Raw genomic sequence first — 12,890 nt, 5'->3', positions numbered from 1 at the left:
AGTGTTACGCATACCCATGCTATAGTTAGCCAAGGAACTATAAAACTTCAAGTTTACAACATAAACTGTATATATGTAAACGAATATGCTGAATTACCTGTGGTGAAGTAACCTAGCAACTTCATTGTCCAATGAGCCCCATCTTGGAAAACTAACTCCAATATTGACTTTGGTCTTGATGTTTTTCCTGTCGCATTGTCTTTTAAAATCCCTGTTTCGCTTCCTTGGCGACTTGTTTTAATGTCCTCGAGAATAGTTCTTCAACAGGCTTTCAAATCTAAGCATTAGATCGCAGGTTTATCACGGCGTGCGGCCGAAGGATTCAGTCTAACGCAGGTCGCATATCCGGGCTGCATACGTCATCAAGCCTGGTTTATTTAAATTAACTGAGCATTACATTCGCAAGTCATAAGCATATTACATCAATTTACAATTAACTAAGAATAAATGTCAGCTTTTGTAACGTGGTGCTTTAATGAAAGCGATGAAAACGTGAATTCATGTGCAAAAGGTGTTTATTGTAAAATCCCAATAAGGGCCAGCAAACAAATCCAAAGGTAAATCCAGTAATCGTAATCCAAAGACAGGCAAAATATAACAGGGCAGGCGGCAAACAGGCAAGATATCCAAAAACAGGCACAGGTCAAAAATACAGGCAGATCCAGGTAACAGATAAAACAGATACAGAAAACAGATTCAGAAAACAGGCAGATACAAACAGGATGTGGCGATGTATTTCAAAATAAAAGCCAGAACAGAACAGGATGTCAAAATAAAAGTCCAAAATACAAAAATACACAGAACACAAGTAAACACAGAACAAAACCATTACAGAACCCCCCCTCTAAAGGGCGACTCCCGGAGCCCAACAAACAAAACATGCAGTCCAATAGAGGGTGGGCGGGCGGGCCAGGACCTCTTGGCGAAGGCAGGGCAGTTCAGGAGAGGTCCTGGGTCATATGACTAGGATGGTCCAGGAACATGAGCCAGATGCGGGCCTGGGTCATGGGGCAGATGCGGGCCTGGGTCATGGGGCAGATGCGGGCCTGGGTCATGGGGCAGGCTAGGACCTGGGTCGTGGGGCAGGCATGAAGCTAGATCATTGGGTAGGAATAGCCCTGGAACACAAGGAGAGGAAGGATCAGAGTCCACTTCGGTCTCCGCCTCGGCGTCCTCTGCCTCCTTCCTGTGTCCGGGTACTACCCCCCCCCAAAAAAAACTTGGAAAAGCTTCCAAAGCCCAGGGTGGCGAAGTCCCAGGTGGTGGACCAGACAAATCAGATGAATCAGGTGAGCCAGGTGAATCAGATGAGCCAGGTGAGTCATATAATACAGGTGAGCCAAGTGAGCCAGATGAATCATGTGAATCAGGTGAGTCAGACGAATCAGATGGGACAGGTGAATCAGGCAGGACAGACGAATCAGATGAAGCGAGCGAGTCAGATGAATCAGGCAAGTCAGATGAATTAGATGATTCAGGCAGGACAGGCGAATCAGGCGGGTCAGGCGAATCAGGCGGGTCAGGCGAATCAGGCAGGACGGGCAGCTCAGATGAGTCGGGCAGCTCAGATGAGTCGGGCAGCTCAGATGAGTCGGGCAGCTCAGATGAGTCGGGCAGCTCAGATGAGTCGGGCAGCTCAGATGAGTCGGGCAGCTCAGATGAGACGGGCAGATCAGATGAGTCGGGCAGATCAGATGAGACGGGCAGATCAGATGAGACGGGCAGATCAGATGAGACGGGCAGATCAGATGAGACGGGCAGATCAGATGAGACGGGCAGATCAGATGAGACGGGCAGATCAGATGCAGGGCCTTGAGGAACCTCGGGAACAACAGAGCAGAAGGCAGACCAAACGCACCACAGGGCTATGGCAAATTCAGAGATTAAACAGTCAATGAGGCATACCTCTGTGGCTGTTGATTCAGGCATGGGGGCCATCTTCACGATAGGTGCAGGATGTACAATGGCACTCATAGGTGCAGGTGATGTGGTGACGATGGCCCTCTGAAGCACAGGTGCAGGAATGGTGACAGCTCTCTCGAGAACAGGTGCAGGTGCAGAGACAGGCAGGATGGCGGCCATTTTGGGAACAGGCAGGGTGGCGGCCATTTTAGGGACAGGCAGGATGGCGGCCACTTTGTGAACTGGCATGGTGGCGGCCATTTTAGGGACAGGCAGGGTGGCGGCCATTTTGGGAGCAGGCATGGTGGCGGCCATTTTGTGAACAGGCATGGACAGAACAGGCATGACTTGGCTTTGTGTGTTGTGAATAGCTTCTGAAGGTGTATCCGCAACACCCACAGTGAAGGGGGAACCACACAACAGCAATGCAAAGTCAATATATTGCTCCAGAGACCAGACAGACATATCACGTGGCATACACAAGCGCAACCATTCATCTAAAGCATTATAAAAAAATCGGTTTTAAAGTGTCCTCATCATAATGTACCTGATTTGATAATTCCAGAAAGTCTTGAACATAATCCTCAATGGGCCGGTGGTTCTGACGGAGTGCAAGTAGTGCATAAACAGGTTTCATGGTGCTGGTGGGAAGTTACAAACCTTTGCTGGATTCCGGGTTAGGCTGATTATTCTGTAACGTGGTGCTTTAATGAAAGCGATGAAAACGTGAATCCATGTGCAAAAGGTGTTTATTGTAAAATCCCAATAAGGGCCAGCAAACAAATCCTAAGGTAAATCCAGTAATCGTAATCCAAAGACAGGCAAAATATAACAGGGCAGGCGGCAAACAGGCAAGATATCCAAAAACAGGCACAGGTCAAAAATACAGGCAGATCCAGGTAACAGATAAAACAGATACAGAAAACAGATTCAGAAAACAGGCAGATACAAACAGGATGTGGCGATGTATTTCAAAATAAAAGCCAGAACAGAACAGGATGTCAAAATAAAAGTCCAAAATACAAAAATACACAGAACACAAGTAAACACAGAACAAAACCATTACAGCTTTATAATTGTTAATATTCTGAAATAAGACTGTCTTGATGACGTATACCGCCTACACATGCAACCTACGTAGGCTTCAGCTCGCGGCCAGCTTGAGTGTACTCTGAAAGCACGAAAGGTGGAGCTTGAATTTCAGGAATGTCCCTCGTCAGCGAATGTATTTCAAAGATGGAGGCACAACATGGATTCAGCCAGAGAGCGACTCGATCGTATGTATTTTAAATAGCAGATTCTACACTTACGAGAATACTTTGATTAGTGGGGTGGAAGGAATTACACATGAATGAGCACATACTTTTGGAAGAAAACATGGGTTTTTGCTAAGAATTAACTAAAAAAAGTACACACTGGAGCTTTAAATTAACTTGAATTGAATATGTTTTGTCTATAAACTAGACTTATTTTCTTAGGTAATTTTGCTCATCAAGAAAAAAGCATCTTAATTTAAGAATTTTTGATATTTCTACTGAAAACAAGACAAAAATACTAAGTAAGAAATTCATATTTTAAAGTTATTTAGGCAAAAATGACATGTAACCAAATTCAAGGTTATTGTTTTTTGTTGGAAGTGTGTTACTCATAACTAAGGTTTGGCCTCGTTTCAAATTTATCCATTCCGATTCCAAATTCGATTCAGCTTATTGAATCCGATTCCTAACGATTCTTGGTTTTCGCTTCCAAAGGGGTGAAACGCAATCAAATTCAAGCCTCTATAGATCAAAAATACTTATTTTGTGCCGATACTTACAGCTAAGCACAAAAAAAGGAGGCTACATAAAAACTTTTTAGGACCTGCAAAATTTTTAAACAAACATGGTTAGGCTAGTTAAAGATAATTTTCCCTCGCAACTTAACACCTACCTAAATTACACAGACTCAACAACAAAAAATGCATGCAGCCCTTTCAATTTAAATGTTGTGATCCTTCTGTCACACTCCTCAATTTTTTCTTGAGCCTTCCCTTCGAACCGATGGAGAAGAGGGTCTCACAAGCAGCACTCGGCAGGGTCTGCACTCACAATGCGCAACACATCAAACCGGGTACGATGAACCAACTGCAGATGCTTTGCCATATTGCTGGTGACAGCCATCTTGCAACATAATCGTTTGTCACAATAATTACACTTAGCTTTGTCTTTTTCTGATTTTGCAAAATGTAGCCACGCTTTAGAGCGCCTTCCACCACGTGCCACCATGCGCACTGTGCATATGACATGAAGATTATGAGACCACTCTGCAAAAAATGATTAAAAAAAAAAATGTCTTAGTATTTTTGTCTTGTTTTCAATAAAAGTATCTAAAAATTCTTAAATTAAGATGCTTTTTCTTGATGAGCAAAATGACCCAAGAAAATAAGTCTAGTTTTTAGACCAAAAATATTAAATTTAAGTAATTTTGTGCATAAAACAAGCAAAAAAATCTTGAACATTAAACGGTAAATTCAAGAAAAATGTAAGAAAAAATTTGCTTACGCCCATTGGTCTATAGTTAACCTATGCGGTGAAATGATGACCATTGCTTGATGGGTGATTTTTTGTTATTAATGCCGGCAACGCTTTGTTCCTACAAAAAAATGCTAATTTTCATTCAAACATGGATAGTCAGGGTGGTGCCAAAGGACCGATTAAAGGCCTGATTATATATATGTGAGACAGAAATGACTTCACCTTTAAGTTAAAGCCCCATACAGGAAAATATTTCAAATGGTTCAAAGGAACAAGTGGCATTTATATAAGAGGTCTTTAATCGTAAATGTCACGGATGGTTTTAATGCCATTCTTTTAAAAGCTAAACTGCCTCTTTTAGGAACTGTAACCTATACCACTGACAGTGCCTCAAAGGAGTATACATTTCCATTAGGGATGGATCCTGTTTTTATTATGTGTTCCATAAATCTTTAATAACATGCCTCTGTATTTTCTGCACAATGCCGTTTATTGACAGGTCTTTGTTTTTCTCCATGTGTTGTTGTTTCGCTTGTATTCTGGAGTACAAAGCATGTACATCATAAATCATAGATGACGAAGCCGTTTGCATCTGTGTATTGTCTGCCCACTGTAGGAGCAATGGGAGAGTACGAGCCCAAAATAGAACTTCATTTTCCTGACACAATCCCAGCTGCTAAAGGATCCACACTGAAGCTGGAATGCTTCGCCCTGGGAAAGTAAGTATGATGTAGGCAGGTGTAAATTACTTGCAACACCTCTCAATTGAGAAAAATACCCGGCAGAATTATTTCTAAGCAGATATGAAACTGTATTTTGGATTATTTTATTATTTTTAAGCAGTGAAAGATGTACGCTGTCATTGCAAATACTGTACATGGGATCAGAGTCAGTCTTCACCTTTGAAATAATGAAATATGTGTAGTCTGTTTTGTGCACGTATGTCTGAATGTGCAAGAGTTCATCGTCACTAGTTATGACATTATAAAATGCGTAGACTTTAGATGAGCACTTCAGGTTCGCTTTTATTGCGATTTACTGTCTGTCATGGATGATTTGATTTCCTGAGAAGGCTTTTCATTAAATGGCCCGCTTTGCGGAGTGCAGTGACCTAAAAGATTTTCTCCTTAAATAGTGTGGAAATATAGCTGGAAGCTTCTTTTCAAAGCAAAATATGGGTTTTCAAAGAGTTGGAGATGATAGCTTTTCAGATTATACAAGAAGCACATCACCCCAAATGTGAATCAGATCTATTCACATTCACATTTCCCTAATAGAGCACAGCTATAAAGAAGTGGAGGGAAATTGATTTCTTTTAGCCCGATGCAACTTAAGACAAAACTCCTTAGAAATGAATCTTGCATGGAATTTTGTGTCATTTCCGATGAGTCTTAGTTTTAATGGTTGCTTTGCAGTCCAGTTCCTAAGATCAGCTGGAGACGAACCAGCGACTCTCCGTTCCCTAACAAAGTCAAACTGAAGAATTCCAACGCCATTCTCGAGATTCCCAGTTTCCAACAGGAGGACACTGGGACATACGAGTGCATAGCAGAAAACAGTCGGGGGAAGAATGCTGCACGGGGTCGTGTGTCTTTCCATGGTAGGTTATTCATTTTTTATGTTTATACAGCAGTTTTCATTTAATACCTCCTTTCTTTCCTCACATAATCGTGAACATTTACACAGTACAAGATAGTTTTATAAAACCTTGAAACATTATACAGTATATTTTCTGACTATTCAGAAGAAAGTGCAATACAATGTTGGATTAAAAAGCAGTCTTTAAAGGGCACATTTTTACAAGATGTAATATAGACCGTTTCATCGTGCGCACGTGCGGTGACGCGATAAGTGTCTGGTCCGAACTTTACTTTCGGTTTCTGTTTGTTTGTTTAATGGTCTGATTAGTTGCTGAACTGAACTCTTAAACAAATACCTCGTCGAAAATAACAAATGTTTTGGGTTCCTATGTAATCTACGTGTTGTTTATTTTGCTTGTTATATAAATAAACTACTTTAAAAGGAATGTTGTTATTTATCCTTCGCAGAGTTTACCGGAAGTTACGTGATGACCACGAAAGCCGTGTGCTTATGTTGTTACTGCTGAAACCGTCTAGTCTCAGGTGTGCCTAGAATGTGTCTGTGAAGTTTCAGGTCAAAATACCCCACAGATCATTTGAAGAGTTTGGTTCCAAAACGCAATAAATCTATTTTGACTAATTTTGGTAAAAACATGTTTCCTATACCAAGAAAGTGACAAGATGAAAACCACTATTTTCTGTTACAAACTTTCACATAGCATCTTTAGGTTATAAAAACATAAAAATTCAAATCCATAATTTGCTTTTCAAAGATTTATTATAAAAACTGATAATTTTTTCTTCAAAATGCTATAAATCTATTAAATCAATATATATACATGCATTCATCTTTGCCATATTATATTCATTTACTTGACTATTGGTATACACTGATTAAACATTAATGGCATTAATCAAAACACTTACTTTGTCATATTAAGAACACTGTCATTGCTGCTGTTATACTTGGGACGTTGTCGCTGAACTTTTTTGATAGCGATCAGCTGTAAAATGTTTTGGTCCTGCTCGATTTTAGTTGACTTTGAGTAAAATAATGGAACAATAATGGGTCAATGTGTTAGCATGACAGAAGCTTGATGCTGTCGTGTGAGAACAAGCAACAGCCGGCATTTTCCATCTCCCGAGTAAATTATTAGATTTTGATGACTTACGTTTCTTCCCCATCACAGAAAACCACCACAGGTTTAGCAATACCATCAAAGTATTATTTTATTTTGTTTGTTTGTTGATCAAAGAATACAAAGTAGATGAGAAAACTATTTAGATGAGCTGTGATTTGTTGAGCGGCTTTATTGCATTCTGCAGAGGAGGAGGACTGGCGTTTATCACTTTTTGGGAATAAAGGTAGAAAAGATGACAGAATTACACGGCAGATATTGGATTTTGACGAAGCCGTTTGATGAATTACTTTTTAATACTGACCTGATAAAATGATTTTGGCGGTAACTCTTTAAACGGCATTTATTGCGTTTTGGAACCAAACTCTTCATTTTTATACCATGTCCAAAATGCCCCTATTTGGGTGGGAGCAAAAAAGCGCTCTTTTCGTGTCTGTACCTTTAATGCAAATGAGCTACTGCTTTTCACTCCCTTACCAATAGACAGTGAGCTTTTTCGGTTAAAAATAGATCTGATTCCTTTGAATACAGTCTAAGACAATAGTATTTTTAGCCCCATTAACGCTACAACGTCTACAAACGCATTTAGAAAAGCTTTGGCCGGATTATCAGTGTGACATCACATTAACAAGAGAAGTAAAACAGCATGATGAGACTGGTTTGGTTAATTGTGGATTAAAAAAGGAGGGTTGTTTTTTTATTGTAGGGTTGTTGTGTTCACACACTGCCAACACACATTTATTTCCAAACATTTTTTTTTTCCTAGGGGGTTTTTCAACCCGGGGAGGCAGCCCTCTTGGGCTTAACTTCTATACGTCACATTAGTAATACGTTCGCTTATAATGTTGATTTAAAGCCGCAGCAAATTTAGCTGTTTGTGCTATCGTGTATTATGTTGTGCTATCTGTCGATTTTCTGTGCTTTTCACTGCATCTATTATGTAAACCTGCTTTGATACAATTACAAAATTGTGAAAAGCGATATATAAATAAATTTGAATTGAATTGAATTGAATTAAAAATGGAATATGTGCCCCTTAAAAGCCAATGATATGCTTTTCTTTGCCATGTTACATTTACTTACGGGAAATGCACTTGTTAAAATTGTTATTTCACAACATTTATGTACATTCATGTGGTATAAATCGATGCCTGTAATGCAGTAAAAGCTCAAGTATTGCTCAAGAGCATGGCAGAGCATTGTGTAAGTTGTGTGAAGGTTGTGAGTTTGATTCCAAGGAAACCCACATATAACCTGAATATGAAGAGTTTGGTTCCAAAACGCAATATATATTAATTTAGTTGACTAGTTGTACACCTGACTAAAAAAATAAACATTAATGTCATTAATCAAAACACTTACTTTGTCATATTAAGATCACTTTCATTGCAGCGGTTATACTTGACATCGTTGCTTAGCATTTTTCACAGCCATCAGCTGTAAAATGTTTTGGTCCTGCTCGATTTTCGTTGACTTTGAGTAAAAAAATGTATTATTCATAAAAAGTTATTCATAAGATCCCCTGGGGTCAATGTATTAGCATGAGAAACTTGATGCTGTCGGGAGATAAGCACCAGTCTCCCCAGTGCTTCGCGTAAATTATTAGATGTTGATGACAATCTTTCCCGTCACAGAAAACCATCACAGGTTTATCAATGCCATTAAAGTATTATTTTGTTTTGTTTGTTGATCACGAAGTACAAAGTAGATGAGGAAAACTAGGACTCCGTGTACTCAGCGCGCCGCCATGTTTGTTTACATTGCGTGAACCAGGGCCGTGCACAGACATTTTGAGGGGCAGTGGCTCAAACCAAAAAGGGGGCACATGATGTTTTACAGATTAGTATCAAATAAGAGAAGTTATAATGGAAAATATAATTAATAACAAGAATTTAAGGGTGACAAAACTGCTTAATATTCTATGTGATTTACGTGCTGAAGCTTTGAATTCATGTTTGCAATGTTGAACTGCGTTTGCAGCCTCCATTTCGACTCAGTTTTTTTGTGAAAACATAGTTTTTTTATTTGTGTCTTTTTTAGCAAATTTTGTGTTATTTATATTAGATCTCATCGGGTACATTTCTTTGATTAGACAAGAACTGTTATTCTAAGAATGTGCATATTTTGTTGTTACTTACTTGCTAAGTTATTAGCACTTTTAGAAGACTGAGAGCAAATCATTACCGACAGAAATACAAAAACATAGGCTACGAAAGCCGAGAGGTCATCGATATTTTTATTTTTGCTTGCTTGTTTTCTTGTGATCACGACTAATTTTCTCATGATCTCGAGATAACAAAAGCTGTCTTCTCGTTATCCTGACATGATAAACCAAAGGCCATAATATTTTGTTTATTTTAAAGTGGACTGCTGATGCAGAGTTTGGGTCTTTGCCGTTACTACACGTGTAGCTAATTGCCGATAAACCTAATAAATAAATGAAGTTGGATGTTTGATGCTCGTGAATTTAGGGACCAGCTCTAAAGTAATAATGTACACGTTTCTATATTTAATAGTATTTAACAGTTTATTTTAAATTAATATCAAAAATGTTAAAGTGTGCATTATAGTTGACAACAACATGAACACTTTACAGTTGGTTTTGTGACTGATTGTTGACTTTAAGTCATTCAATTTAAATGCATGTTAAAGTAGAAACGTATATATTAGTTACTTTAAAGACGGTCCCTTGAGCGAATTCCTGATCAAAGTAAAATCTCATTTGTTCATCCATGCTAATTTAGCAAAATATGATTTTGATGTCTACAAACAAAATACATACTATTGAGTACACGTAAGCTTTAATCACATTACAAGAATACAACTTTTGTTATGTCGAGATCACGAGAAAACAACTGTTGGTATCTTGAGATAACGAGAAAATTAAGTCGTGATCACGAGAACACAAGCAAGCAAAAATAAATATAGTACATGAACTCTCTCGGCTTCAAACTACCAAATTACTTATTCAGCTCAACAACTGAGGAAATGTAATGAATCTATCTGTCAATACAACAAACTGTCATCTCCGCCAAGAGTGGACACAGATTGTGAGAGATGCTGCGGAGCGGCCGGGAAATCACGAAGTGGATTACTAGAAACAGTGGATCTTAAGACGAGCGGTAACAGAATTTGACCGGGGTTGGCGGTTGGTGAGAGGGGCACCTCAGCCGATTAGGGCAGAGGGGCAGTGGCTCTAGCCACCGGGCCATCCCCCTGTGCACGGCCCTGGCGTGAACGGTGGGCTGTAATTTCTGGAATGGATTTATTGCGTTCTGTAAAAAAGGAGGAGTGGCGTTTATCGCATTTTGGGAAAAAAGGGAGAAAAGATGACAGAATAACACGGCGGATATTGGACTTTGCGTAAAATTAATTATTTACTTTTAAATACTGACCTGATATAATACTGATTTTGGCAGTAACTATTTTTTTTAAAAAATGGCGTTTATCGCGTTTTGGAACCAAACTCTTCATATATAGTTGCTTTGGATTAGCCCTCAAATGGTCCTCGTTTCCTGTTTACACTACTGGCCCTTGGGGTGTATATGATTTAACACAAAAATCCTCAGCTGGCATGTGAAACATAGATTTTTTTATGAAAAAAAATTACTTCAATTATTATATAAATTTAATTTAAATTGTTTTTGAGTATTAATCTAGGTGTTCAGTGTAGAATTCCACCTTTTGTTGGTTAGAGATAAACCTAAAGGAATTACTGTTTAATAATTAATACAGATTCATAATTTTTTTACATGCCTTCAGAACAACCGAATCAAGACCAGTTTTTTGTCTATATACTGTATAGATAGATTATTTAGGAAAAGTCACAACATTTTATATCTCTGAGATGAAGGGAAGCACTTTTTTAACTAATGAAATGTCGATTTGGGTCATATAGACCCCAAGGACCAATTGAGGGTTAAAGCATCTTACGAACATATAAATGCAAATAAATGTAAAAAAAAAAAAAAAGGGAAAATGCTACTGAAGTAAATGTGACCAAAAGTTCAGTTATAAGTTTCTAAAACACATTGGATGATATATGGCACACAAAGATTTTACCTGTTTCCATGGTCATTATGGCATAACCTCTATAAACCTCTGTGTCATAACTTGGCACAATTGTTAAGGACTGTTGTGTCCTTAGAAGATGTGACATTTTATAACTCACGTGATCGCATGTTAACAGCGCCGCTCTGTTAAAGGTCAGGGAGACATTACTTTAATGCTTTAACTTTTTATAAAACATATAAAACCCACTTATGTGCTTGGTATTAAGGCCCTTTTAAAGCTTTCATACTGCAGCTGCAATAATTTCCTAAAAGTCATTTGCGTCTGCATGATACGCTAATGAAATTTTGCAGAATAAATTTAAAGTTTGCATTGTCAGAGGAGATTTTCTGTTTGACTTCCAAAAGGCAAGCCATGTAAAAACACTCGATTAGGCATTAAAGGTTTCAGGGGTTTTATCCTGTGCTTTTTTAAAATTAGATTTTGTAAAAGGAACGCAATTATGTGAATTTGTTAATTGAACTCGAGATTCGGTACACAGCCACTGGAGTTTCTGCCAGGCAACAGGATAATAAGCTTTAAGAAGGAGGTCAGAGGATTTGTAGCATGGAAGGATGATAAAACTGACATATTCACCATGTGTCCTATACTCCAGTGGTTGAATTCATATTCACTTGGCTCTCGTGAAATGGGTCGGCTATTCTTTGTTTTCATTTAAGCGGAAAGCATGACGTAAACATTATTTATCCTAGCGTGTAGGTGTGTGGCAAATCCTCGGAGATGGACGAATTTTAGTGAAACAATTACAGTTGCCGCCACTATGCCATTCTCATATTGCAACTCTTGCTAAAAATTATAATAATAACTAATAACTCAGGGCTCACTATGTGTGATTTAAACAACTTCAGGGTGAGTATTTTAATTAGTAGTTTAACCTTTTTTTGTTGTTGAAGGCAACCTGCTGTGATGGATTGGAAAAATATGTGAATGTATGTCACACAGATGAGTTTTGAAAACTGTGGTGGAAACCAGCGAATCACTAAGCTATCATATGACTTGGATTTTACTGTAAAGGTTGAGTCAAGTTTTTGTCACACTTGGAGCTAGACCCATTTACTTTACTTTAAAAATGACCAAGACATCCCGGCAAGCATCTGTTAGTAGAATAAAAAAAGGCCAGTAAATAATACATTTGGCTGTACTGTTCCTTTAATTCAGCCTGGGGTATATGAGTAATCCAGCTATACATTCAATTTGTCTGTATTCTTGAATCTGTCTATCATTCATTCTTTATTAAATTACTTCTCTGACATCTCTCTTTTTTCAGCGACACCTCATTGGCTGCAGACGATGACAGATACGGCGTTGTCCATAGAGGAGAATCTGCTTTGGGAGTGCAAAGCCAATGGAAAACCGAAGCCGTCCTACAGCTGGCTGAAGACCGGAGAGACTCTCATGTCTGAGGTACCTTGAGGCTATCGCAAGACCCTAATGAGACCAAAACATTATCTGCTTTCAGTTCAAGGTCAACACACAAACACCCTGCCGAGACCTGAACAATTTTCATGCATGAGATTAAACAACATAGCTTGAAAACAATCAGGCTTGAATGAGATCAGAGACAACAATTGTTTAAGAAGGAGAGATGCCCATGACATCGGCAATAGAGAGACTCCATTAGATGTGACCTGCATTCAGACTTCCATCCCAATCAGTTCAGTCTCTCCTTCTGACTCTTTGTGCTG

The 12,890-nt window shown here is 38.8% G+C and overlaps 1 protein-coding gene across 1 annotated transcript in view; it reads left to right on the top strand.

The window, feature by feature from the left end:
* The window catches only part of cntn3b (contactin 3b), a 92,228-nt gene that overhangs the window by 51,719 nt on the left and 27,619 nt on the right, over nt 1-12,890 (top strand). Inside the window, exons 7-9 of the mRNA XM_055213570.2 lie at nt 5,032-5,134; nt 5,831-6,015; nt 12,473-12,609. Coding sequence (XP_055069545.2) covers nt 5,032-5,134; nt 5,831-6,015; nt 12,473-12,609 — 425 coding nt within the window. The remainder of the gene's footprint in view (nt 1-5,031; nt 5,135-5,830; nt 6,016-12,472; nt 12,610-12,890) is intronic.

This window comes from Misgurnus anguillicaudatus, chromosome 8 (genome assembly GCF_027580225.2).
Source record: "Misgurnus anguillicaudatus chromosome 8, ASM2758022v2, whole genome shotgun sequence".
NCBI classification, from domain to species: Eukaryota; Metazoa; Chordata; class Actinopteri; order Cypriniformes; family Cobitidae; genus Misgurnus; species Misgurnus anguillicaudatus.
This window is presented reverse-complemented; position numbering and strand designations above follow the sequence as displayed.